The following is a 27,860-nucleotide window of genomic DNA, read 5'->3' as shown; positions in this document are numbered from 1 at the left end:
CTGAAATAGTTTTGATACTGAATTGTTATTTGACATGTAAATATTAACCCTTACCTAAACTGGTTGATTTTTCCTCAGAATTGACAAATTTTTAGCAAAATTAACCTTAAAGAATGGCTTGGGTACTTTGACCAATAATCGAGTTTCCTATAACCATAAGCACCGTGAAGACTAATCCTTTCTAGAAATAAAAGCTGCTCAATACAAATAAAATGAAGGCATGACCAAAAAAACAAAACAAAAAAACACCTCACCAAAAGAAAAGACCTCTCCCGTAATCTCCTTATTCCTAGTTTCATTAGCAAAGACTCGTCATAGCTGCAAACTGTCGCACACAGTAGCTAATTTGTCCAACATTTACTGTGTGTCTTGGCATTAATAGTATTGAGTGTAGTTAGATCTATCATAGAAATATGAATTAAAAAAAAAAAACAAGCCGACATCTAAAATATTTTTGATGTGGTACTATACAGTTTGATATTAAAATACAAAGTCACTTTCCAGAGAAGGAAATAAAAAGCATCAACCAGGTAAAAGGCACATAACTTACTCAACTATGAGTGTCAGTTTTAGGATTTTATGTCATGTCTGAGGCAAAAACAGCACACTAATTAAACGTAGACGACCATTTTAAACAATTATTTCCATACATAAAACCAATGTCTAAAAGTTATTCTGAGCCTATCTATTCTACTTGACTCTTAATATATTAAATATTTCAAAAAAACTAAATATTTTAAACCTTTGCATTGGCCTCTGTGAACAGTGCTTTTCTTAGTTTTCTTCAGCTTTGGGGTAGACGCAAGCAGTCAAAAGCAACATTAATATTCATGGAAAAATAGGTTCGTTTTATAAGTTTTGGTACTGCATGAAGATTGAGGCATTTTTTAAGTATGTAGTTGTAACATACAGTCTCAGCTTAGAAGAATTAGCCTTGATATTGATGTATTTTAGCTTCATCCATCACAAATACAAATAATACCCTCTTGAAACAGGAACATCATGGCAAATGTTCTCACTTTGAGATCAGAGCTTAATGTAGTCATCAAACTAATACTTCAGCCTGGTTGTGTGCCATTTCACTCGAGCTTCTGAAACATGCTCAATAAAAAAAAGCTAAAGTAACATAACCTCACAAAGGTCAACTCCAGGAAAAATAATCATAATCAAACTTGAACATCTGACGTTAAGATAATATCGAGCATGCGTTATGGGTCTCACATTCCCAAAATTGACAAAAACAGAATATATTCAACTGAAACTGGCAAATTCAGATTAGCGTCAAACTTTTGGCAAGCAGAACAACAATCTGTCCTTATTACAAAACCATAAACTCTGAACCAGTTTTAAAGAACTGCTTTGTATAATATTTTGTTGGCAGGGAACATCGAGCGCCACTCAAAAAACACATTCAAACCAAAGGCATTATAAAACTGGGAAATGTTTGTTGTTGTTGTTGCATTATGATGTATTACACAGAACAACATACTGCAAAGTTCCCTTTAAGTACTGATGTACAATTTTTCCATGTTTCCATTCCTATGATGAGATTCGAGATTAAAGACAGACAATTTAGACCACATCCAGTAGTGCGGCACCAACAGCCATTTTGTTCTCACATGCTTTTCATAGTCTCAGTATAAAACATTAGAAAAATATATTTACAGTCATTATTCATACAGCCAGCTCTTTAGACAGTGTCATTAGGAGGCATCTCGAGATATCCAGCCACTCTCCGAAAGAAAATTCAGAATCCGTTTTTTCAGCACCTTGTCCAGGTAACTGGGCAAGCGGCTTTTGGAGGGAATGCCTTGCCTTTTCTGTAGATGATCTTTGATTATGATAGTCTTGACTGTCAGATAACGCATGGGACTGAGGTTCATGGAGTTGCACAGTACTTTCTCCCTATCGGATAGCAGCTCAAATCCGGACAGGTTCTCAATAGCTGAAAACTCACTGTCTTTCCCTTCCTCTTTGATGGTACTGACTCCGCCGCCTCCGCCAAGCCCACCTCCTGCTCCAACACCTCCTCCAAGACCAGCTGTTCCTCCTCCTCCACCACTGCTTCCTCTCTTTGACCCGGCAATACTTTTATTCTCTTTCCGCTTTTCCCGTTTGTGGCGTGCTGCCTCATACTCTGCTGACTCGTCAAGTCTTGTAATGCCATTCCGCCGATACCGCTGAAGCTCCCGAACCTTCGCTCGGAGCATCCGCTCTTTGTGCATGTTATCGAAAAACTCTTCAAACTCACGTTGTGGCATGAACTGACAAAGGGCACGTAGTTTGGTCCGCTGCTCCTTCTCCTCCTTGGTGATTTTTCGTTTCGGTGTCGCTGCTGTAGAGGAACCCAGCGGCCCAGCTGGAACGACGGTGGCACCGCTCCCCGATCCCACAGCTCCACCTGGACCCCCAACCCCTACTGTTCCACCTGCTCGCTCTCGTTCTTTGTCTTTTTTGTCCCGTCCCAGAAAAGCTGGCACTAAATTGTAGTCTCGAGCGATGTTTTTGCGGCGCTGCCGCTCGCGCAGTTTACGCACGTACATGTCCACGTGGGCTCGCTTCATTTCGATCTCGATATCTTCATCGTCGTAGTTTACAGAAAGGCCACTGATGAGTTTCTCAGCCTCCTGGTCATACTCGATCTCATAGTCATCACGAAGTGGCATATATCCAAGCTGCTGCTGCTCCACCACTGTTATGTCTAATGGGGGCAATGGGGTGGTCAAACTAGGTGACAGAGGACCTCCGCTGGGGCAAGTGTGGTCTGTCACGCGGTTAGGGATGCTGTCAGGGATGCAAGCTTTTCCTAGATTTCCATGAATGTACATGCTCACGTAATGGTCCATGACCTCCTGAGGGGTGCGTGATGCACCAACATGGGCTGCCATATCCTCCTAGCACAAAAAAAATGAAGAGTTAGTTCATCCAAAAATCTGTTAACATTAATTCAGCTGTTTCATTACAAACTTTCACTCAAAACTCAAATGAAGATGTGAACATGCTTCTTCAGACGATTTGGATTAAAAAAAATAATTCATATGGATAACCTTTACAATGTTTGATGAATTTTTACGTCAACAACAAAGATACAAATAGATTTCAGAGTTAATTTAAAATACATAATATTTTTTAACTTGGTGGGTAAATGGTGGTGGAATCTTTTTTATTTTTGCAAAAAAATCCTTTAAAGATACAATTATAATGTGAAAGTTACAAATACAAACATAAATAATTTCTTTTAACATTACACACATTTTGACAAAAAAAAATCAATGTTGTATTTAAATAAGCAACTAAATTTATAAATAATTTAAGTCAATGAATTACTATATACGAGACTGATTATGTTCCTGATTTGTTATTTTTGTTATGTTTGTCAAATTTGAACCCAGACTGATGCAGCGTGTAACTTTCGATTTCTTAAACCACCATGTCAGAAAATGTATCCAATGGCTGTATTTTTTCCAGGATGGCTTAAGCTGTGCAAAATAGGTTCATTTTGACAAATGAATTGACCAGCAGTTGAGCTAAAACCAGGGTTGAAACGTGCTTGTGTAGACAGTGTCAGTGCTATCTGTTGATGGCGCTTCCATCATCAATACACAATGAATGGTCAAAGAGTAATGCATCCCTTGATAGAAATAATCTTTTAAATTGCGCAATGTTTGAAACAATGCCATGATGAGTAAACACAATAATCTAAGATAAAGACGTTCCTACAATCTGATCCTCATTTGCACCACTCAGTAATGTCTACTCCACATCTCTACATGTTCTAATAGACTATGCTCTATGGATGGTAAGTTCATGAAGCCTTCTACCACAATGTAAGCTGGGAATGACCACAGCAAACGTCTTCCAACGTGATCATTTAAAAAGGGATGAAAAGAACTGTTGTCAAACAAAGCTTGGCAGAAGCATTAAGAATAACTGCAATGAAAATGCAATAACTGCTTAATATTATTTACTTAAATGGAAACAATACTCCCTTTTTATTATGCAAATATACAATAATGTGCAATGCTAATATTAATGCAATAGCAAAAGCAGCTGTTTTCAATAGTTTTCTGTATGAATTATCTACAGAATGCAGTTGTTATGATTGACAAAAACTATAAATGAGTTGTATTTTGGGTTACATATTCTATTAAATTTATAGGCATCACAAACCAAGGAAAGCTGCCTTACGAAAATAGTTTAAGTTTCTATACTAAGAAGTGCATTTTGTGTTGCAGACTAAGGTTAGATATGGCTAGTTTATGTTGACGTGCACAATTAGGCAAGGCAAAGGCAGCTTTTTATGAGCTGCATCCATGTGTAATTATTTTGAGAGTCGTACCCAATTTCCAAATCCATATTGCTCGATGGCATCGAGCAGCGACTGCTCTTCCCTGCTGGTCCATCCTCCCTCTGCTTCGGGACCCCAGAGCGAGAAGCGCCCGCCGTCCACTTGCTGATAGCCGTGCCATCGTCTGTGGTTGCCGATTTCGGCGCCCGCCGAGAAGCACTCCGGGCAAAGTTCAATATCTTGACATTCAGCACAGCGAATCCGCAAATTCGTAACATCTGCCAAGCAGTTCACGCAGTACTTCTTCCCTAGGTCGGCCATATTGCTTACTACCGCTTGTTGTTGGAAGCAGCAGTGGCGCGGGGCAGAGCATGCGCAGTGGAGTATCTCTGCTCACGCCGCTGCGTCTCATTAATATTAAAAGCGGCGCAGCGAATGCTTGTGATTGGCTCTTGCTATAGGTGTCCATGGCAACACGTACGAACACAAAATAGTTGATGCCAGCGCTTCTTCAAGAGCTCAAGAGAAACTACATCGAACTAATCTTGATAAACGCAACCTTCTTTAAGACGTAAAATGGAAGAGGAGTCATTAGAGTACACTCACGAGGAAAGCTTTGTTTTAGAAACTGACACACTAATGGAAAACACTAAAACCCTTGAAGGTCCTGCAGACGCAGAGCAGGTCATGGAGGAAGAAACTGAGGAACCTGAAGCTCCTAATAATCCAGAAGCTGTAGAGGAAGATAAGGCCGAGCAGCTCTTAACAGAAGACACGTCTGTGCCTGAGACCAGTGAACAACAGACCGGTGAAATCCAGATTGAGCAACATTTGATAACAGAAGAGGACCCCCTTATGAATGAGACTTTGGAGGACACTGAGGGTCCTGAAACAGAACCATCCCTTGAAGACTCTGAGGATGAAGAAGAAGAGGAAGAAGATGAGGAGAATAGTCTTCCAGCTCCTGAGCCGGAGAATGAGAGGTCCATCAGCCCTCCTGAAGAACCACAGGCTCATACAGAAGATGAGGAAGTTGACCCCAGCATCATCAAGGAAAAGATGGAGCTGCTGCATAAACTACAATCAGAGAACGAAAAGCTTAACAAGATAAACCAACAACTGCAGACCAGAATAGCAGAACACTTTAGTAAGAAGAAAGGGGATCAACATGTCAAGTTAGACGAGGATATCTCAGAGCAGGAGCAGTATGAGAAGTACATGCAACTGATAGCGGACATGAAAGAGCAGCAGCTGCATTTCTCAAAGCTTCACCAGGAGCGGATGGAGGATCTCCATCTACAGAGCTCAGAGAAACTCAAGCAGGTGGAGCAAGAGCTGAGATTCTTTGCTGCACTGAAATATGAAACTGTGATGAAGGCCTCACTGACTGGTAAGGTGGGCAAACAGGAAACACTGGCAAAGGTGGAGCTGCTGAAGGCGGAGGAATTGAAGCAGGAGGATAAGTTGGTTTGTGTGCGGCTCAACAATATCAAGTTGAAGAATAAAATATCTAAGTATGAGAGGGCGCTCAGGTCTAAACGGGAACTGGTGGATGGGCTCCTGCTGATGGACTTTGAGCAGCTCAAAACAGAAAACCAGTCTTTCATGGACAAGCTGGAGGAGAGGAGTGAAGAGCTACATCGACTGAAAAAGAAGGTCGCAAGCTCTGTGCAGGTAAATCACTGTGCTTTAATTCTAAGTAAAACAGTGTATAATATATACACCACTGGTCAAAAGTTTGGCTTGGGGTCAGTTTTAAAAAAATGTTTATTTATTAAATGTAAAAAAAATTGTTAAATATTTTTTACAATTTTAAATAACTGCTTTTTTATTGTATGTAGTTTCAAATGAAATTGTTAGGCCAGTCATTATTGCTTTTATTATTATTACCATTAATAATAATGATAATGATAATTAATATTAGAGTGATTTCTGAAGGATCATGTGACTCTGAAGACTAGAGTAATGAAGCTGAAAAATCATCTTTAAAATCACATGAATAAGGGATTCAAATAAAAGATAAACTACTTTTGAACAGTTGTTTTATAGTGCAATACCATTTCACAATTTGAGCAGTATTTTTGATTAAATAAATGCAGCCTTGCTGAGCAGGATAAGCTTATTTAATTTAATTTTATATATATATATATATATATATATATATATATATATATATATATATATATATATATATATATATATATATATATATATTAAATCCTACTGACCCTAAACTTTTGACCGATAGTGTATGTATCTAATACCCAGGATTAAGAAATACATCTTCAGATTTCTCAGAAAAACTCCATCTTGCTTTTTAAATGAATCTTTTCTGTGGGGTCTTACGCAATAAGATAATTAGCAAAATCTGCTTTATTGGTTTTATGTTGGATTAGTGAGTGCCAAAAGCAAAAGTGGAACAAAATCATTTAAGATCATTTAAGACAGGGGTCACCAACCTTTTGGAAACTGAGAGCTACTTCTTGGGTATCGTTTAATGTGAAGGGCTACCAGTTTGATACACACTTATAACAAATTTGCTCAATTATTATTAATTAATAATATTCATCTATGTGAAGACACGGATTATGTTAATGATTTCTCACAATCGTTGTCAACATAACTTGGAAACAGATAAATATCAATATGCAACACTTAATTTGTCTGAAATTGTTTTTAAAGTTTTTTTTAAATATATAACTTAATGTCATTTTCAATTTTACACCAATGCAAGTGTGATTTAAAAAAATAGCTACAAAAAACTATTAGATGCAGCTTTCTGGTATGTGGTGCTATGGTTAGCTAATATTTTTATAACAGGCCCACGGGCAACTCATGTGATCCTCGCGGGCTACCTGTCGGTGACCCCTGATTTAAGATAAAAAATGAGTACATCCAAATTAAAGAGGAAAAACATAAATATAAAAAAATAAAATAATGAGCATATAAATATTAAGTTTAGTTTAAGTTATTAAAATATCATTGCATGTGAATTAAAATGTATTATTTTTCTTATCTTAATGATTTTAGGTGACCTCACACACACACACACTTATATTTACATTTACATTTACATTTAGTCATTTAGCAGACGCTTTTATCCAAAGCGACTTACAAATGAGGACAAGGAAGCAATTTACACAACTAAGAGCAACAATGAATAAGTACTAAAGGCAAGTTTCAGGTCTGTAAAGTCTAAGAAGGGAAGTGTTAGTAGTTTTTTTTTTTTTTTTTTTTTTTTTTTTTTTTTTTTTTTGTACAATTAGTGTGATATTCAAAGAGGCAATTGCAGCTTAGGAAGTGAAGTGGAGACTAAATAGTTGAGTTTTTAGTCGTTTCTTGAAAATAGCGAGTGACTCTGCTGTTCTGATGCAGTTAGGGAGTTCATTCCACCAACTGGGCAGATTGAGCGTGAGCGTTCGCGAAAGTGATTTTTTCCCTCTTTGGGATGGAACCACGAGGCGACGTTCATTCACAGAACGCAAGTTTCTGGAGGGCACATAGATCTGCAGAAGTGAGTGCAGATAAGAAGGTGCTAGGCCAGAAGTCACTTTGTAGGCAAACATCAGAGTTTTGAATTTGATGCGAGCAGCAACTGGCAGCCAGTGCAAACGGACTAGCAGCGGAGTGACATGTGCTCGTTTAGGTTCATTGAAGACAACTCGTGCTGCTGCATTCTGGAGCAGTTGAAGAGGCTTGATAGAGTTAGCTGGAAGCCCAGCTAGTAGAGAGTTGCAGTAATCCAGTTTGGAGAGAACAAGAGCTTGAACAAGGAGTTGAGCTGCATGTTCAGATAAGAAGGGTCGGATCTTTCTGATGTTATAGAGTGCAAATCTGCACGATCGAGCAGTTCTAGAAATGTGGTCAGAGAAGTTTAGTTGGTCATCAATCGTTACTCCAAGGCTTTTCACCATTTTGGATGTAGTAATGGTTGCCCCATCCATCTGGATTGAAAAGTTATGGTGTAGAGTCGGGTTGGCAGAAACTACAAGCATTTCCGTTTTTGCGAGGTTCAGCTGAAGATGATGATCTTTCATCCAGTGTGAAATATCCAACAGGCAGGCTGAGATACGAGCTGGAACCGAGGGATCATCAGGATGAAAAGAGAGGTATAGCTGGGTGTCATCAGCATAGCAGTGGTAGGAGAATCCATGTCTCTGGATGACTGGTCCTAGAGATGATGTGTAGATGGAGAAGAGAAGTGGCCCAAGAACAGAGCCTTGAGGTACCCCAGTGTTTAGATGCTGTAGGTTGGACACCTCTCCCCTCCAAGACACCCTGAATGACCTGTCAGAGAGGTAAGATCTAAACCATTGTATAACAGTGCCCGCAACGCCCAGTGACTCAAGCGTAGATAGCAGGATCTGGTGGTTGACAGTGTCAAAAGCAGCTGACAAGTCCAGCAAAATGAGGACTGATGATTTAGAGTCTGCTTTAGCCAGTCTGAGATCCTCCACGACCGAGAGCAGGGCAGTCTCAGTTGAGTGGCCTTTCTTAAAGCCGGATTGCTTGTTGTCCATGAGATTGTTTTGAGTAAGAAAGTCCAGGACTTGATTGAACACTACTTTCTCCAGAATCTTGGCCATGAATGGAAGCAGGGATACTGGTCTGTAGTTTTCAAGTAGCGTATGGTCCAGGTTGGGTTTCTTTAGCAGTGGGGTTACCCTAGCCTGCTTAAATGTAGTGGGGAATAAACCAGAGTCAAGAGATGTGTTAATTATGTGAGTCAGTGTTGGTATGACTGCAGGAGAGATGGCTTGCAAGAGATGAGAGGGAATGGGATCGAGTGGACAGGTGGTTGCATGGCTAGATAGCACGAGTTTGGACACCTCAGACTCAGAGAGCTGAGAAAAAGAGGTGAGTGTGTGTGGTGTTGGTGTTGTATCTTGCGTGTTTGTTGTAGGTGCAGCAAATTGAGCACTGATTTTTGCAGTTTTGGTGCAGAAGAATGTAGCAAAGTCATCAGTAGTAAGTGTGGAGGATGCGGGTGGAGGAGGAGGATAGAGGAGGGAGGAAAATGTTTTAAAAAGTAGGCGAGGATTAGTGGCATTGTTGATTTTTAGACGGTAATACGTCTGCTTTGCAGAAGTAACCTCAGCTGAGAAAGAGGACAGAAGAGTTTGGTATGTTAAGAGATGTGCAGGATTTTTAGTTTTCCGCCAAATTCTCTCTGCAGCCCGAAGTTTTGAGCGATGCTCACGGAGAGCATCCGAGAGCCAGGGTGCAGGAGGACTGGCACAGGCTGGCCTGGATGCAAGAGGACATAATTGGTCTAGACATGATGCTAGTGTGGAGCAGAGTGTATTAGTGGCACTGTTCGAATCAAGTGCAGTGAGTTTGCGAGATGGAGGAAGAGAGTCTGAAACAATGGTGGATAGTCTATTGGGTGAGAGAGATCGTAGGTTTCTGCGAAAGGTAACCAGTGTTGGAGTGTGTGGCGGCTCAGGAGTAATGTGGATGTTGAGAGACAGAAGGAAATGATCAGATATTTGTAGTGGAGTTACTATTGTTTGATCAGTGAAGCAGTGTCGTGTGTAAATAAGGTCTAGCTGATAACAAGGGCCGAAACTGAGGCGGACGACGCGAACCGCGTCTGCGTTCGCTACACAAGCTCTTATAGTAACCAAGGAAACAGTGGCTAAACAACTTCTAGTATTATACACAACTGAAAGCAAGTTTAAATGTCCTACAACTTTACACAAACAGCTGGAAACAAGTCCTCAAACCATACACAACAACTGAAACAAATCTTAAATGTACTTACAGGCTGCTGTTCTAGATGCTGCTAAAGTGCTTCTCCTGCCGACTAATGCTACCGTGCTCACTATATAGTGGTTACCTGGCGTTTGGACACGCCTCCCGAGTCAAAACAAGGGCCGAAACTGAGGCGGACGACGCGAAATCTTAAATGTACTTACAGGCTGCTGTTCTAGATGCTGCTAAAGTGCTTCTCCTGCCGACTAATGCTACCGTGCTCACTATATAGTGGTTACCTGGCGTTTGGACACGCCTCCCGAGTCAAAACAAGGGCCGAAACTGAGGCGGACGACGCGAACCGCGTCTGCGTTCGCTACACAAGCTCTTATAGTAACCAAGGAAACAGTGGCTAAACAACTTCTAGTATTATACACAACTGAAAGCAAGTTTAAATGTCCTACAACTTTACACAAACAGCTGGAAACAAGTCCTCAAACCATACACAACAACTGAAACAAATCTTAAATGTACTTACAGGCTGCTGTTCTAGATGCTGCTAAAGTGCTTATATAAAGTTGAAGTCAGAATTATTTGCCCCCCTTTAAATTTTTTTTTCTTGTTTTAAATATTTCACAAATGATGTTTAACAGAGCAAAGATATTTTCACAGTATGTCTGATAATATTTTTTTCTTCTGGTGAAAGTCTTTTTTGTTTAATTTCTGCTAGAATAAAAGCAGTTTGCCATTTTTTTAAAGTCATTTTAAGGTCAAAATTAGTAGTCCCTTTAAGCTATATTTTTTCGATAGTCTACAGAACAAACCATCATTATACAATAACTTGCCTAATTACTCTAAACTGCCTAATTAACCTAATTAACCTAGTAAAGCCTTTAAATGTCACTTTAAGCTGTATAGAAGAGTCTTGAAAAATATGTAGTCAAATATTATTTACTGTCATCATGGCAAAGATAAAATCAATCAGTTATTAGAGAAGTTAGAGAGTTAATAAAACTATTATGTTTAGAAATGTGCTGAAAAAAATTGTCTGTTAAACAAAGTGGGGAGAACAAAATAAACAGGGGGGCTAATAATAGTTCTGACTGTATATTGTTATAAATGTTTTGTAAAATTCAGCGATATAAATTGTGCAAATTTAATGAGAAATTTATAAATATTCTAATTTCTGTGTACGTATGCTAGTCACTGTAAATCGTTTTGTTTTTGCAGTGGTCATCAGATGTAGGTTAAGTGTCAACAATTAATTACATATAAGGGGATATAAGTGACGATATAACATGACTAAATTTCACTTATAAAAATTAACAATCTATCACTAATGATTTAAATTATTTATAATTAATAAATCATGTAAGCAGCTGATTTATTTAGGCTAATAAGGAAGGTTAGTTTGATTCACATAAAAATAATCTGTAAAAGAAATTAATTGAAGTAAACTGTGTTGGCTCAGAATAAGCGCTTGTTTCTCGACCCTCACCATCAGGGCATTTCCCATGTGAAAGAGAAGCTTCATTTCATGCAGATGGAGAATAAGGCCAAACACACTCAACTGGCGCAGACAGACACACTGGTGGCTCTCAAGCGTGAAGTGCTGACACGAACCCGACAGGTCCGCGATGGCCTGCGCACAGATAATCTGAAGCTTCAGCAGCGCTCTGGTTTAATGGGAAACACCACACTGCTGCAGGACTATGAGGAGAAGATGGACACGTCTGAAAACCTCCAGCAGAAGCTCGAGATGCTAAAGAAACATCACGCTGAACTCTCAATGAAGTGTGCTGGAGTCCAGAGGAAGATTAAAGACAGCAGATTAGAGAGACAGTGACCCCTTCAGCCAGCTGTTTCTGTGCTTTACATCATTTATTGTCTACATAACTTCACATAGCATCTTTTGCAAGACAATAAAGTTTATACAATGATGAATATATGTGGAATACAGAGAAATAATGTCATTTATATATGAATACACATACAAAGACATAAAGTGCTCGAAAGAATCAAAAACAGTGAGACTTTTGACCCTATTCTGCAATGCTATAGTATCTTTTTTTTCTGCAATTGACTACAAATAATAAACTGGAATAAACGCTCAAGCTAATTTTTTTCTACATACATGTGTATTCATGACAACACATTCATTTTCCTTCGGCTTAGTGTATATTTCAGAAGTCACCACGGCAGAATGAACCACTAACTATTCCGCCATATATTTTACACAGCGGATGCCCTTCCAGCTGCAACCCAGTACTGGGAAACACCCATACATTCTCAAATTTACACATACACTCATACATTACAGGCAATTTAGTTTATTCAATTCACCTATAGCACTCGAAGGAAACCCACGCCAACATGTGGAGAACATGCAAACTCCACACAGAAATGGCAAACTGGCCAGGACTCGAACCACAACCTTCTTGCTGTGAGGCGACAGTGATAACAGCTGAGCCATTGTGCCGCTTCATATAATGAATAAAAATGATATAATAAGAAAATACCTGTTGGCAACATTACGCTAGATAACAATATTTTCTTTATGCCTAAAAATGAATAGAAGTGAATGAAACAGGAAGTCTAGAGCCAATAATGTTCCAATGGTTGCATCTGCTTTTACCTGAAAGAATAAGGTCAATAGAAAAAAAGGGTTTTCCCCAAAGAATCTATTAGGAAAAGTTATTTTATTGGTCAGTTTTGCTTTGTGAACTTTTCCATGAAACCAATAATAAAGAACCAATAAAGAAGCTTCATGTTTGTGTGTAATTGATTGTCTGTACTGCTTATTTTGTGACATCAGTACATGGCATTTTGACATTCATTGATGTTAAAGTTAATTAAATTCACCTAAACTATAATAAATTAGTTTAAAGTCCTTACGGAGGTTAATGCTTAACAAACAGATTATATCAGTTAATGGATAATGCCCAAGCTGTTTTAGAATCGTTATCTTTATTTTCCAAGACACTGACCCCTTTAGATGTACAGTTGAAGTCAGAATTATTAGCCCCCCTGAATTATCAGCCCCCCTGTTAATTTTTTTCCCCAATTTCTGTTTAACATAGAGATTTTTTTCAACACAACCTTAAAATAGTTTTTAAAAAATAAAAAACTGATTTTATTCTAGCCTAATTAAAACAAATAATATTTTTTTTCCAGAAGAAAAAAACATTATCAGACATACTATAAAAATGTCCTTGCTTTGTTAAACATCATTTGGGAAATATTTAAAAACGAAAAAAACTCAATGGGGTAATAATTCATTGACATTGTGTTATAGAGAATGTTACATCCAGGTTACAACGCGTGAAACAAAGTAAACTCCGTATAATGTGTTAATGACTGACTACAACAGGTATTACACAGACATATGTTTAAACATTACTTTATATTTTTATGTATGAATAAATAAATGGTTAGTATGCTCACATTGCTTAAGCTAAACACCAGACAATTGCATCTATAGTGTGGCCAACTTGTTAACTGACCTTTGTGTTAAACAGTTTAAACTAAAAACGTGAGACTATAACAAATGTTTTATTTTATGTGAGACTTCACGGCTCTATCACATACAAGAATACTCAAGCTCACCATTTTCCTGTGTTGTCTGAAGGAAATAAAACCAGTATCTTGGCTTGAAAGATTGTCACTATGTTTCTTTTAGAAGGGCTCATCCCTATGGCTTAATCAACCACATTCCTTTCTATTTTTTAATGATTTTTATTATTCTACTAATACTTCCAAACATGCTTTTTTGTTATTGATGTGTTGATGCAGATATTGGATTATCTATAGATCAATGCTTCCATCATTTTAAAGACTGACATGTCTCTTTCAGTGACACAAGTCAGCAACCAGGGCATCATGAAATAGTGGTTCCCAACCTTTTTTTGTTTGAGACCCCCTTTTTCCCTGGACATTATTCAATTCAATTCAATTCAGCTTTATTTGTATAGCGCTTTTAAAATGTAGATTGTGTCAAAGCAGCTTCACATAAATGGTCATAGTAACTGGAACAGTGTGGTTCAGGTTTTAGTGTTTAAGTTCAGTTCAGTTCAGTTTAGCTCAGTTCAGTGTGATTTAATCATTACTGAGAGTTCAAACACTGAAGAGCAAATTCATCGATGCGTAGCTCTACCAATCCTGAACCATGCAAGGCAGTGGCGACAGAGGAGAGGGAAAAAAAACTTCACCTGATGGGAGTGAAGAAAAAAAACCTTGAGGGAACCAGACTCAGTTGGGCACGACCATTTTAATTTCTCCGCTGGCCAAAAGTCTTGTGCAGAGCTTCATTCGCCGTGGTTTAGGCTGGAAGATGGCCTCAGCGAAGACTCGTCTGTCCCTGTAGCGTCGCTGGAATCAGACTCATGTTCTCCACTCCCCACGACCATCAGCGCAGCAGCAGCTCAGGATATGGCCTGGTCCCGGATATGGAATCCTTGGGATCATCACGTCGCTGGTCTTGGATCCAATCAGTGACTCCGCATAATCTGAGGACCTCGGGATGAGTATCCCCAGGTGAAAATAGAGAATAAAGAGAATAATTAGCGTAGCTGCGGTTCATCGTGTATATAAGCAAGATACAGAAGCCTGTGTGGAACCCGCTAGGTGATGCATTGAGTGTATGCTTTACTAAACAGATAGGTCTTTAATCTAGTTTTGAACTGGGAGAGTGTGTCTGAGCCTCGGACGTTATCAGGAAGGCTATTCCAGAGTGTAGGAGCCATGAAAGAGAAGGCTCGACCTCCTTTACTTGATTTTGCTATTCTAGGTACTACCAGAAGCCCTGAATTTTGAGATCTTAAAGAGCGAGTTGTATTGTAGCGAGACAGAAGGTTGGTTAGATAAACAGGAGTTAGATTATTTAAAGCTTTATAGGTGAGAAGTAATATTTTAAATTCAATACGAAACTTAACAGGCAGCCAATGTAAGGAGGATAAAATTGGGGTGATATGATCATATTTTCTAGACCTGGTCAGAACTCTGGCTGTTGCATTTTGTACTAATTAGTTTGTAATAGAGAATGCTGGGCAGCCAGCAAATAGAGCATTACAGTAATCCAGCCTCGAAGTCATAAAAGCATGGACTAGCTTTTCTGCATCAGAGATGGATAGCATATTTCTTAATTTAGCAATATTTCTCAGATGAAGGAAGGCAGTTTTTGTGACATGGGATATATGGTTTTTAAAAGTTAGATTGCTGTCTAATATGACACCCAGATCTTTTATAGTAGAGCTAAAACTAACTTTGTATCCCTCTAATTGTAAATTGAGTTGCGAGATCTGCTGTGTACAAGATTTAGGCCCAATAAGTAATAATTCTGTTTTGTCGGAGTTTAAGAGAAGAAAATTGTTGGTCATCCAGTCTTTAATGTCTTTGATACACTCAGTTAGTTTAGAAAGTTGAGACGTCTCGTCAGGTTTAGTTGAAATATATAATTGAGTATCATCTGCATAGCAGTGAAAGCTGATCCCATGTCTTCTAATAATGTCTCCCAGAGGTAGCATGTAAATTGTAAACAGCAAAGGGCCTAAAACTGATCCTTGAGGCACCCCATACTTTACTGGGCTGACTTGTGAAGGCTGTCCATTAATATTCACAAACTGCTAACGGTCAGTTAAGTATGACTTAAACCATTGTAGAGCCTGTCCCTGGACACCTGTAGACTTTAAGCGATTTATGAGGATATTGTGGTCAATGGTATCAAATGCCGCACTAAGATCGAGTAAAACTAATAGCGAGACGCACCCTCGGTCAGCAGCTAAGAGTAAATCATTGGTTATTTTCACTAAGGCGGTTTCTGTACTGTGGTGAGCCCTGAAACCTGACTGAAACACTTCAAAAATATTGTTCATCTGCAGAAAAGAGCATAATTGAGTGGAAACAACTTTTTCTAGTATTTTAGACATAAATGGAAGATTTGAAATAGGTCTATAGTTAGCTAAGTTGTTGGTGTCTAGTTGCGGTTTCTTAATAATAGGCTTAATAACAGCTAGCTTGTAAGAGTTTGGAACATGGCCTATAGATAAAGCAGAGTTGATAATGTTAAGAAGAGGTTCTCCTATAGCAGGTAGCAGCTCTTTCAGTAATTTTGTTGGAATTGAGTCCAGCATACACGTAGCTGGTTTAGAGCTATTTATAATTTTTACTAACTCTTCATGTTCTATGATTTTGAAGCAGTGTAGGTTATTATTATTATTTAATGAAATATTTACAGGATTTGGAGTATAAGCCGGTGCAGAAAGTTTGGCATCTCCTATTTTCTGTCTAAAGCCTTCTATTTTAGTACTGAAAAAATTCATGAAGTCATCACTACTAATTTGCGGTGGAGTAGTTTGTTCCAAGGATGACCGATTATTTGCTAATTTAGAGATGGTGTTAAATAAAAATCTAGGATTGTTATGATTATTTTCTATCAGTTTGCGCAGGTGCTCGGTCCTGGCAGATTTTAGAGCCCTCCTATAGCTGGACATACTGTCTTTGTACGCAATTCTAAAGACCTCTAAATTAGTTTTTTTCCATTTACGTTCCAGGGCGCGGGTTGCTGTTTTGAGCGCACGAGTATGACTATTATACCATGGTATAGGTAGATAACATAGGTTTTTGCATAGTATCTGGAAGCTGAACATTAAGCGATAATACTTCAAAGGAGCTAAACATAAGTCCGTTACTCTGTTTAATATTAAGGAAATCACTAAAGATTGATGCAACTCCACCACCACGACCAGTTTGACGAGCCTCATGTTTATATAAGAATCCTGGAGGAGTTGCTTCATTTAAGCTAATTTAGTCATTTTGTTTTAGCCAGGTTTCAGTGAGACAGAGTGCATTAAGATTGTTTTCTGTTATTATTTCATTAATGATAAGTGCTTTAGGTGCAAGTGACCTGATGTTTAGGAGACCAAGTTTTACGAAATTTGTATTTTCACTTTCAACTGGTTTTTCTGGTTTGATTCTTACTAGATTTTTTCTGGAGCACACAGTACGTTTATTTCTTAATCTAATAATACGAGGAACAGACACAGTCTCTATAGGATTTGCCAGATATGCGTTACTGATGTTTAAGTGGGGTGAACAAGAGTCTAGGTGGCTATAATGTGAATTTTGTGAATTTTTACCTGCTAGTCAGATGGTGCGAAGTAATCTGGAGATGTTGTCCGACAGGAGTTCAGCTCTGGGTTAGGCCGTCTGGGGTGCAGGCCGTCAGGACGGAAGAGCCTAGGACGCTCACAGAAAAGATTCCAGTTATTAGCAAAGAGCAATTTCTGTTCTTTACACCATGTTATTAGCCATTCATTCAGAGCTAAAAGTCTACTGAACCTTTCATTTCCTCGGCGGTAGGTAGGAAGCGGCCCAGAAACGATGATCTGCGTGCGTCGAACCGTCTCGCCTCCCACGTGGAGGACAACGGCACCAGGGCTCTCGGCAGCGCCCAGGATGGTTGAAATCTGTGTAGAAATATTTCTCACACGGGCACCAGGAAAGCAGAAAGTACGTACTTTATTACCTTTTGAGGAGGCGGCACGGATGTGACGAACGATCGAGTCACCGATGATGGCCACATCGGGACCCGACTCGCGGAGAGGGGAGAAGCGGTTCTCCGTGGAGATCTCGAACACGGGAGGAGACGTTCTGCCCCGAGATCTGGGAAGTACCTTGCGCGGCTGCACCCAGGCGCCCGCGCCCCGGGTGCGCTGGGCCTGGACAGAGAAGGACGCGAGGTTGAGGTAGAGGGAATGATGCGGTTGTAATTTCCACGTACCTTAGGTGATGAGACGGCCTTAGCATTAGGTACAACAAGGAGTTGTTCCCGTAGCCTCGACCGTCTCACCAGAAGAGCACGGATCTGGGACTCCACTTCTTTCAGCTCCAGCTCCAACGCCTCCATCGATGCTTCTCCTGCACACAAGGGCAGAGACGGAAGCGACATTTTATGGGGTAAAGAGCAAAGCCAGTAAGTCAAAAGTGTATGGTATAAGAGGTCGGTAGCTTTAGCTGACCAGCGGCGCTAGCAGGCTAAAGCTACAAACAACAGGCGGATGCTCGAGGGTTTTGTTTGTATAAATGTATTAAGGGTTTGGTCACCCTAAGTAGGAGAGACAAATACTTAGCGAATGAGGAAGAATTTTATGATTAAGATTTAAATTGCGAGTAAATAGCAAGTCCAAACTTCAAGCACACGCAGTATGTGACCGAACGGAGACAGTGACGCCAATTAGTTTGTCCCATTATTGTAACCCCCATCCAAATTTATTGATATTATTGCTCATATATGTTTGCAGTAGGTATGACAAAAAATAGTTTTCAAACAAACAATTTCTTTATTAGTTTATCCAGATATGTAAAATATAAATGCAAAATTCAGGTTCCTGGCCACCACCATCTTTCAGGATCTGAAGTGGAACATTCACATAGACTCTGTTGTGAAGAAAGCCCAGCAGAGACTGTACTTCCTTCGTCAGCTGAGGAAGTTCAGCCTTCCACAGGACTCAGGAGCTGCTCGTACAGTTCTACTCAGCTGTCATTCAATCCATCCTCTGCACTTCAATCACCGCCTGGTTCGGCTCAGCTACCAAAACCGACCTCCGTAGACTACAGCGAATAGTCCGGACTGCTGAACGTATCACTGACACTACCTTTCCTACTCTTCCAGAGTGAGTAAAAGGGCTCGCAAAATCACTGTGGATGCCTCACACCCAGCACACTACCTGTTTGAACTGTTACCATCTGGTCGGCGCTTCAGAGCACCAAGCACAAAAACAACCAGACACAGGAAAAGTTTCTTTCCTCAGGGTATCTACCTCATGAACAGTTAAATATCCCCCAACTGTGCAATAAACATGCAATACTTTCTCATACGCACTTGTACACAGAACCTTATATTGACATAAAATGCAATACTTTCTCCATTTGCATTTGTACACATCACCATATAACCAGTGTATTTATAACAAATCTGTACATACAATTCAACATCCAGATTTCTTGACTAACTGCATCTCTGTTTAATGTTTATCGTCTTTCTTTTTTCCATATTTGTTTTGTGTTGTCGCTTGTCACTTTATGTACACTGGAAGCTTCTGTAGCCAAAACAAATTCCTAGTGTGTGTGAAGCACACTTGGCAATAAAACTGATTCTGAAAACATCAGTGGGCCATTTGTATTGGGTACACTTGGGGTATTGGGGAGTCATATGCAAATGTCTTATTAATTTGGACAGCCTCATGCATTTGTTAACAAGAACTTTGTCACAGATGATGCACTGTGGCTGGGTAATGGACATTTTACTTCAAGAAAAAATAATAAAACCATAGTTCAGGTAAATATCTTGGTATTTCCTGGATTTCGTGTTTCCAGTATTGCTAGTGCTGTGACCTGAAATGTTTGGAGCTTCCTCACCTGGGTCCAGTATTCTGTTATGAATATGCTGTATGCTGAAGGTGAATCAGAGTATTATTATTATTATTTTTTATTTATTTATTTTTTCTGTGGAAGACGAATTACAAATTTCAGCCAGGAAATAAAATCAGCTAAGGCAAAATGATCATTCTCTTAATTGTCCACTGCTAATTCTTTTTTTTTTTTATATGACGCAACCCCCTACAGAGCTCGCAGAGACCCCTTTGTGGGCTGGGACCCCCTTGTTGGGAACCGCTGGTGTAAAATGCAGAGTTTCTCACTTGTAAACATTCATAGTTCAGAAAATTCACAGCCATATCACCCTGCAGCCCAAGAGCAGTTACTTACTGAAGCTAAGCAGGGCTGAGCCTGGTCAGAACCTGGATGGGAGACCACATGGGAAAACTAGGTTGCTGTTGGAAGTGGTGTTAGTGAGGCCAGTAGTGTGTGAGTCCTAATGCCCCAGTATAGAGAAAGAGACTTCTAAGTGCTGTCTTTTAGATGAAACGTTAAACCCAGGTCTTGACTCTCGGTGGTTATTAAAAATCCCATGACACTTCTTGTAAAGAGTAGTTGTGTAACCCCTGTGTCCTGGCCAAATTCCCTACATCGGCCCTTACCTATCATGGCCTCCCAATCATCCGCATCTACCAAATTGGCTCTCTCACTGTCTCTCCACTCCACCAATAGCTGGTGTGTGGTGAGCGCACTAGCACCGTTGTCCTGTGGCTGCCATCGCATCATCCAAGTGTATGCTGCACACTGGTGGAGGTGAGGAGAGACCCCCCCCCCCCCCCCCCCCCCCTCATGATTGTGAAGCTCTTTGGGTGTATGGTCATACACGATAAATGTGCACAATAAATACACATTCCTTACTACTTACTATGTCCAATCCAGCTCCTGGAGGACCACAATTTATAATAAAAGGACCAGCTTCTTTTATAATAAAATACACCTGTACTAGTTAGTCATGGTCTTAGTAGGCTTAATGCAAACTCCAATTCAAATTCACCAAAAAAACTGACAAAAATAAGACAAACACAACAGTTCAATTGACACAATTTTATTTCAATTCAACAATACATTTTTGGCCGCAACACCGCAAGACGCAAATATTGCTGCCTCAAGCTCTGGCACCAGACAATAGTAGAAGCAAAGGACTGGAGAGGTGGTGAGGCCACTGGTGTTAGCATGCCTGGCTAATCAGCTCTTCCTGCATGACCAGGACCGGGCGCTCATCCTCCATGTCTGATGATGTGATCTAAAGCAAAAACATAATAAGGTTTATTGTCCTCAAAAAATTGACATTTTGAAACAGTTTTTGTGGATCTTATGTACCGTAAACCAGTCGTGAAGGAGGATCTGCTCTAGTGTTATCCTCTCGCTGGGATCGGGATGCAGACAGGCATTTATGAGATGGCTGCATTCTGAAAGACAGGAATAATGTTTGACTATTTCTTTAAACATCCTTTAGATCTCCTGATGGCATTTTGGATATCTGAGCCAAGTGGCTTTGTAAGACACTTTTTTGGATTGTTACTATTTTTTCAAGTTCTTACCACAAGACAAAGATGGCAGATACCACAGCCAGTGCTGCATCTTTTCCCGATCCGTGTGGTCTGGCATATAACCGCACACCATAGTGTATAGCAGCACTCCAAGCGAATACACAGTTGCCGGCCGTGCAAAGTATTTGCCCGTCTCGAAAAATTCCGGAGGGCAGTACATCTCTGTGCCTGGAGGAAAGAGATTAGCATGTCTGAGTTACAACAGTTTGTTTTTACTGTATTCAGCAGCTTGTGTGTCATGACACTACAGTTTTAATACTGTACATACCACTAAAAGTGTGGTACTCTGTTTCATGGAACAGGTTCCCACAGCCGAAGTCAATCAGGGTGACATCCATGGTTTCAGTGTTGATTATCAAGTTCTCCAGCTTTATATCTCTGTGTAGAACTCCGCGCCGGCAGCAGGTCTCAGCTGCCTTGATGACCTGGCGCATCATATACCGAGCAAACCTTTCTTCAAAGATGTTCCCACAGCTCTCCAAAAGCTTGAACACACTCTGGCATGGTGAAGGGCGCTGCAAGACCATTATGTAATGGTCTGGAAATTCCTGCCAATCCAGAAGCTCGATTATGTTGGGTGAGCTGGGACCCTTGTTTGCCATGAGTGTGAGGCCGATTTCAAGTGGTACAAGTTCTGGAAGGCCAGGCTAGTGGAAAGAGTTTTTAGGATGGTTAAATTAAGGTGGTTTGCACAACATGTTTATAATTTGTTTATTGAGGGATAGTTTGCTGTCTATGATTAACATTGTCAGTAAAAGCAAAAACAGAGAGTTAAAGAGTTAAAGAAGATCACACAGAGACGACAGTCTACTTACAACGTAGAGATATTCCATGCCCTCCATTTTTTTGGCAAACTTGATTGCCACCTGATCAACAAAACAGAATTTAACAGTTAGCACTGGATTACTTCAGGCCATTCAATAATCCGTGTTGAAATTCTAGTCATGAATTTGTAGCATATTTGGTCTGGTTGACCATTTATCAAGGGCTCTAATTGTGTTACAAAAGACAAAGCATTACACATACATACATGTATAGTTTGTTAGGCTGATCATGCAAAAATATATATAAATATACCGGAAGACCATCATGGGCACGGACACCAGCATACACGGCACCAAATCCTCCTTCTCCCAGTAGCTCACCCATTTTGTAGGTCCAGCACATGCCTGCTCAAATATAATTAGTTTTAGAGACAGATTCATATTCTACAATGCAAAACTTTATTACCACTTTATACACCATTACGTCACTAAAACATAATGCATAAACATCTAATCCTTTCAAAAAGTGAAAGCATCAAGCAGCCATAATTAATATGAACTTACTCCCAATAATCAAGACCATGTCTTGGCTTGGGGTTTCTGCCAGAGGACACACAGTTTCTTCCTCTGACAGATCATCTGGAAACTCCAGGACTTGCTCGTCAACAGCGAAGAGAGGAATCTCAAAACTACTGTTGGGAGTGTTCTGAGGACCATAACTCTCTAAAGAAGACATGGTCTCCACTGAAGTTTGATCTAAAGAGGGAAATATAACAATATAAACACACAAACATTTCAATACTGCTACAAATAATACATTTATAGTATTTACAAAGACAAAACTGAAGAGTTCAGATACTCAAACATCTGCACATCTGAACATTTGAACTCTGCAAATGTTTAAAGCTATGATGATCTTCTTTAATGATTAAGTTCAGTACACACAAAAGATGAAGTGATTTACCATCACTAGAAGTTTCTTCCTCCAGCTCCACATTCTCACACTGTTCCTGTATTTGCAGGTCAATGATGGAGGAAGGAACCTCAAGGCTGTTAGGAGCTTGCTGGTAGTCATGATGCTCAACAGTGCTTGAGATGTTTCCTACTGAGGTTTGATCAAAAGAGGGGAACATACATTCAACATTTACTTTAATAAAAACACACAGAAACGTTTCAATCCTTTTACAAATACATATATTTGCAGGGACAATATTTTAAAGCTATGGTGATCATTTTTTTTCAGTCACACAAAAAAAAAGGGATTTACCATCAGTAGAAGGTCCTTCTTGGATGACTGGCTTCACCTTCTCACTGTCCACCTGCTCCACCTTTTCACCCCTTCCAGTTCTTGGGCGTGAAAAGCGGAACAGCTTTCTCCAAAAACTCGATTTTTTCTTCGCTTTCTTTTTCTCCTTTACCAAACTCCCTACTCTATCTTCCTCACAAGGAACACGTCTCTCATCAAGCTGATGGTTTTCTTGACGAGGCGTGTCATTATTTAACTGAAGTGGTGTACTAGGATGGAAACTGTACACACACTCCGACTCTGTCGCTATATTCAGACAAGAAATTCGCTGACCCATGATAAAACAAACGCACTGTCTACCTCCAAACTACCCACTAAAACTAAATTACACCGTCATTCCTTAACATTCCACTTTGACGTTCTAATTGTGACATCAAATAGAATGCTTGTCCTTGAGATCATTTTGTTTTGTTTTAAAATTTGCTGGACTATTGCATACATAATACCTCACAATTCTTATAGTAATGGCTAAAATAAAACTAAAATAAATATTAAATCATATTATAAATGTAAATCTACTTGTTTTAATACTGGTTCAAACATTTATATTAATATTTAATTCCGTACTTCTGCAATTGCTGTGTCGCTAGTACTTTCTTATTGGTTGTATTCTCTTTCTCAACCACTTGAGGGCGGCAAGTATCATGGTATCTGAACAGAACTGCTAGTCCACATAACTTCATGAGCTCAGTGGGAGTAGTCTACTTGAAGAGTTTTATTTCTTTTTGTATGTAAAACAATTTTAATTAAATACAATAGATTTCCAAAAGTTTGTGTAAAATATGAAGGTCAGCCTGGTTTTGATCCAATTTGTGATGGGTGTCAACAAGCTCCAGCCACTCTTTCTGACATACTTTCTGGCTTTTTCCAGCACTAAGCACTTTTTGGGCATCAATTTTTAAATACATTTCTGAATGTTTTCTTTTAGATATCAAACCACACACCCTAGTAGCATTATTTAGACGTTACCCTACAAATGTTTTCTTGTCATCTTCACAGTCTAATGCACTTGCTATCTGTTTAATAATTGCTAAAAGGCATATAACACTGAAGTAGAAAAATCCTTCTCCGCCCAGTTATGTGCATTGGATGCATGATCTGATGCACTCTATTCAAATAGAAAAAATTTGGTATACAGATTGCAATATTAGAAAAAAATTTGACTACATTTGCCAAAATTTCCTCTTTCATTTTCCTGTTAAAAATGGAGAGCACAGACAAAATATATATGTTTATATATTTATGTTTATTTTCTTTCTTCCTTCTTTTTAAAATTATTTTTAAAATTAATAAAAAAAATTTTTTACTGCTGTACCGTTTGCATATTTGTATATTTTGCTATATGGCCTAGCGTGTTACTTTTATCCATAACGTTATTTAATTTATCTCCATTTTATCAGTTGATGTCTTGTGATTCTTTGTATTTAATACTGTAACTCTCTGACTAATAAGCATCAATAAAACAAAGTTAGGCTAAAATAAGAAGGTCATAAGCTGGGAAATGTACAGTACAGCTGTTTTGATAGGCCTACTTGCTTTGAAATTAGGCTTGTTTCAATTAGCTATTTACAAGTTATGAAGATGTATAAATTATGTCATCCAACAAGAAGTCTCTAATATGTAATACAGTTTAAAAGAGAGTCACTCGGATGAGAAACACTGCATACGAGTGATATTTCTGTTTTATCTCTTGATATATATATATATATATATATATATATATATATATATATATATATATATATATATATATATATATATATATACATACACATATATATATATATATATATATATATAGAGAGAGAGAGAGAGAGAGAGAGAGAGAGAGAGAGAGAGAGAGAGAGAGAACACTTACTGGCCACTTTATTAGGTACACCTGTCAAACTGTTCATTAACACAAATTTTTAATCAGCCAATGACATGGCAGCCACTCAATGCATTTAGGCATGTAGACATGATCAAGACGATCTGCTGCAGTTCAAATCGAGCATCAGAATGGGAGAGAAAGGTGATTTAAGTGACTTTGAATGTGGCATGTTTGTTGGTGTCAGAAGGGCTGGTCTTGGTATTTCAGAACTGGTCCGAAAAAGAGAAAATATCCAGTGAGTGACAGTTCTGTTACAATCCTCGTTACAATCAAATTATGCAGAAGAGCATCTCTAAACGCACAACATGTCCAACTTTGAGGTAGTTGGGTTACAGCAGCAGAAGACCACACCGGGTGCCACTCCTGTCAGCTAAGAATAGGAAACCAAGGCCATTTAAGAAACAACGAAATCCTTTTGAGCAGACAGATCATTGAGTGTTGTGAATCGTGAATATTTTGTTTCTGAATGAGTTGCATGGTTTTCTTGAGTCAGCTCATCTGAGGGTCCACACAGAGCCGCAAACCCATTTTTTGTGGCAAAACTGTTAGAAGGAAAAGAGTTCAGTTACTCCACAGAGAAGCTGCACAAGCCTAATATAATTCCTAATATGTTAATTTAATATATTAATTTCTATCCATCCGTCACAAAAAAAATAGAAGTTATGGATATTAAAACATAAGCAGTGGATAAACTCATAAATAAATGCAGCCTTGGTGAGCAAGAAAAGCTTATTTTAAAACATTAAAAATCCTACTGACCCTAAACTTTTGACCAGTAGTGTGTGCATTCAATGCCCAGGGTAAGGAATACACATACAGATTTTTCAGATACTTCGTCTTGCTTTTTAAATGAATCCTTTTTGTGGAATCTTAAGCAATAAGATATTTAGCAAAATTTGGTTTCTTGGTTTTTTGTTAGATTAGTCAGTGTCAAAAGCAAAAGTGGAACAAAATCATTTAATATCATTTAAGATTTAAAAAAAATGAGTACATCCAAATTAAAGAGTTTGGGGAAAAACATAAATATCAAAAAATTAAATTATGAGCATATAAATATTTGGTTTAGTTTAATTTATTAGAATAATTTATTAGAATAACACTGCATATGAACTAAAAGTTATTTTTTTCTCATCTTAATGATTTTAGATGACCACGCACACACTTGTACAGTTGAAGTCAGAATTATTAGCTTTTACTAGATAATTATTAGCCCCTCTTCGAATTTTCTCTATTAAATATTTCTTAAATGATGTTTAACAGAGCAAGGAAATTTTCACAGTATGTCTGATAATATTTTTTGTACTGGAGAAAGTCTTATTTGTTTTATTTCAGCTAGAATAAAAGCAGTTTTTATATTTTTTTAAAAACATTTTAAGGATAAAATGATTAGCCCCTTTAAGCTATATATTTTTTCGATAGACTACTGAACAAACAATCGTTATATAATAACTTGCCTAATTACCCTAACCAGCCTAGTTAATTAACCTAGTTTAGGCTTTAAATGTCACTTTAAGCTGTATAGAAGTGTCTTGAAAAATAGTCAAATATTATTTACTGTCATCATGGCAAAGATAAAATAAATTAGTTACTAGAAATGAGTTATTAAAATGATAATGTTTATAAATGTGTTGAAAAAAATCTTCTCTCCGTTAAACAGAAATTGGGGAAAAAATAAACAGGAATAACTGTATATTGTTAAAGAATGTTTTGTAAATGTTTGCGATATAAATTGTTTATATTTAATGAGAAATTGATATATATCCTAATTTTCCTGTACATATGCTAGGCACTGTATGTTGTTTTGTTTTTGCAGTGGTCATCAGATGTAGGTTAAGTGTCAGAAGTTAATTAGATATTGATTTATTAGCTATATGTAAGTGGATAAAAGTGATGATATATTTCTAAAATATCTATATTAAATATACACTTATAAAAATTAAAAATCTATCATTGATCATTTAAATTAATTATAAGCAGCTGATTTATTTAGGCTGAAAAGGAAGGTTGGTTTGGTTCACGAAAAAGTATAACCAAAAATTATTCATAATTTTATTTTTCATTAAAATATAAACATTTTTAATGTCCAATTTTAATGACTTAAGTTCACCATTATCAATAAAATAATCTGTAAAAGAAATTAATTGAAGTAAACTGTGTTGTCTCAGAATAAGCGCTTGTTTCTCGACCCTCACCATCAGGGCATTTCCCATGTGAAAGAGAAGCTTCATTTCATGCAGATGGAGAATAAGGCCAAACACACTCAACTGGCGCAGACAGACACACTGGTGGCTCTCAAGCGTGAAGTGCTGACACGAACCCGACAGGTCCGCGATGGCCTGCGCACAGATAATCTGAAGCTTCAGCAGCGCTCTGGTTTGCTGGGAAACACCACACTGCTGCAGGACTATGAGGAGAAGATGGACACGTCTGAAAACCTCCAGCAGAAGCTCGAGATGCTAAAGAAACATCACGCTGAACTCTCAATGAAGTGTGCTGGAGTCCAGAGGAAGATTAAAGACAGCCGATTAGAGAGACAGTGACCCCTTCAGCCAGCTGTTTCTGTGCTTTACATCATTTATTGTCTACATAACTTCACATAGTATATCTTCTGCAAGACAATAAAGTTTATACAATGATGAATTTTTGTGCAATCGAGTGAAATAATGTCATTTAAAATAGTATACAGAGTCATACATACACATACATACATACATACATACATACATACATATATATATATATATATATATATATATATATATATATATATATATATATATATATATATATATATATATATATATATATAAACAGTTAAAGTCAGAATTATTAGCTCCGTTTCTGTTTAACGGAGAGAAGATTTTTTTCAACACATTTCTAAACAATAGTTTTAGTAACTCATTTGTAATAACTGATTTATTTTATCTTTGCCATGATGACAGTAAATATTATTTTA

General features: G+C 38.4%; 5 protein-coding genes across 9 annotated transcripts in view; 1 reads left to right on the top strand and 4 right to left on the bottom strand.

Annotated features, from left to right (window-relative positions):
• The window catches only part of esyt2b (extended synaptotagmin-like protein 2b), an 846,120-nt gene that overhangs the window by 445,946 nt on the left and 372,314 nt on the right, over window positions 1–27,860 (bottom strand). The gene's annotated exons all lie outside the window — the stretch shown is intronic.
• On the bottom strand, window positions 1,448–4,675 carry tada2b (transcriptional adaptor 2B). The gene is given in 2 exon segments (NM_001024443.1): window positions 1,448–2,894; window positions 4,340–4,675. Coding segments are annotated over 2 exon segments (1,461 nt in total). The 5' UTR covers window positions 4,610–4,675; the 3' UTR covers window positions 1,448–1,703.
• Window positions 4,384–27,556, top strand: cfap184 (cilia and flagella associated protein 184). Of its 3 annotated transcripts, none has more exons than XM_087259535.1 (2): window positions 4,384–5,962; window positions 27,103–27,556. In XM_087259535.1, the coding sequence occupies exons 1-2, from the start codon at window positions 4,865–4,867 to the stop codon at window positions 27,442–27,444; spliced, it is 1,440 nt and encodes a 479-aa protein (XP_087115661.1). In that variant the 5' UTR covers window positions 4,384–4,864; the 3' UTR covers window positions 27,445–27,556. The 3 variants fall into 3 exon arrangements, with proteins under 3 accessions (XP_087115661.1, XP_087115662.1, NP_001122170.1); XM_087259536.1 differs by lacking the exon at window positions 27,103–27,556 and adding an exon at window positions 11,526–12,096; NM_001128698.1 differs by lacking the exon at window positions 27,103–27,556 and adding an exon at window positions 11,487–11,848 and having other exon boundaries at window positions 4,720–5,962.
• On the bottom strand, window positions 13,925–20,394 carry LOC147836071 (uncharacterized). The gene is made up of 2 exons (XM_087261614.1): window positions 17,760–20,394; window positions 13,925–17,697 (listed from the first exon to the last, which is right to left on the bottom strand). The coding sequence occupies exons 1-2, from the start codon at window positions 17,925–17,927 to the stop codon at window positions 17,119–17,121; spliced, it is 747 nt and encodes a 248-aa protein (XP_087117740.1). The 5' UTR covers window positions 17,928–20,394; the 3' UTR covers window positions 13,925–17,118.
• On the bottom strand, window positions 20,444–24,142 carry si:dkey-58i8.5. Of its 2 annotated transcripts, NM_001442564.1 has the most exons (9): window positions 22,996–23,397; window positions 22,693–22,833; window positions 22,293–22,484; window positions 22,042–22,133; window positions 21,780–21,830; window positions 21,233–21,611; window positions 20,956–21,132; window positions 20,735–20,823; window positions 20,446–20,657 (listed from the first exon to the last, which is right to left on the bottom strand). In NM_001442564.1, the coding sequence occupies exons 1-9, from the start codon at window positions 23,309–23,311 to the stop codon at window positions 20,583–20,585; spliced, it is 1,512 nt and encodes a 503-aa protein (NP_001429493.1). In that variant the 5' UTR covers window positions 23,312–23,397; the 3' UTR covers window positions 20,446–20,582. The 2 variants fall into 2 exon arrangements, with proteins under 2 accessions (XP_087114734.1, NP_001429493.1); XM_087258608.1 differs by lacking the exon at window positions 21,780–21,830 and having other exon boundaries at window positions 20,444–20,657; window positions 22,996–24,142.

Source organism: Danio rerio, chromosome 7, assembly GCF_052040795.2.
Source record: "Danio rerio strain M-AB ecotype USA chromosome 7, GRCz13ab, whole genome shotgun sequence".
Classification (NCBI taxonomy): Eukaryota; Metazoa; Chordata; class Actinopteri; order Cypriniformes; family Danionidae; genus Danio; species Danio rerio.
The sequence above is the reverse complement of the archived record's forward strand: the minus strand, read 5'-3'. Positions and strand labels throughout refer to the sequence as shown.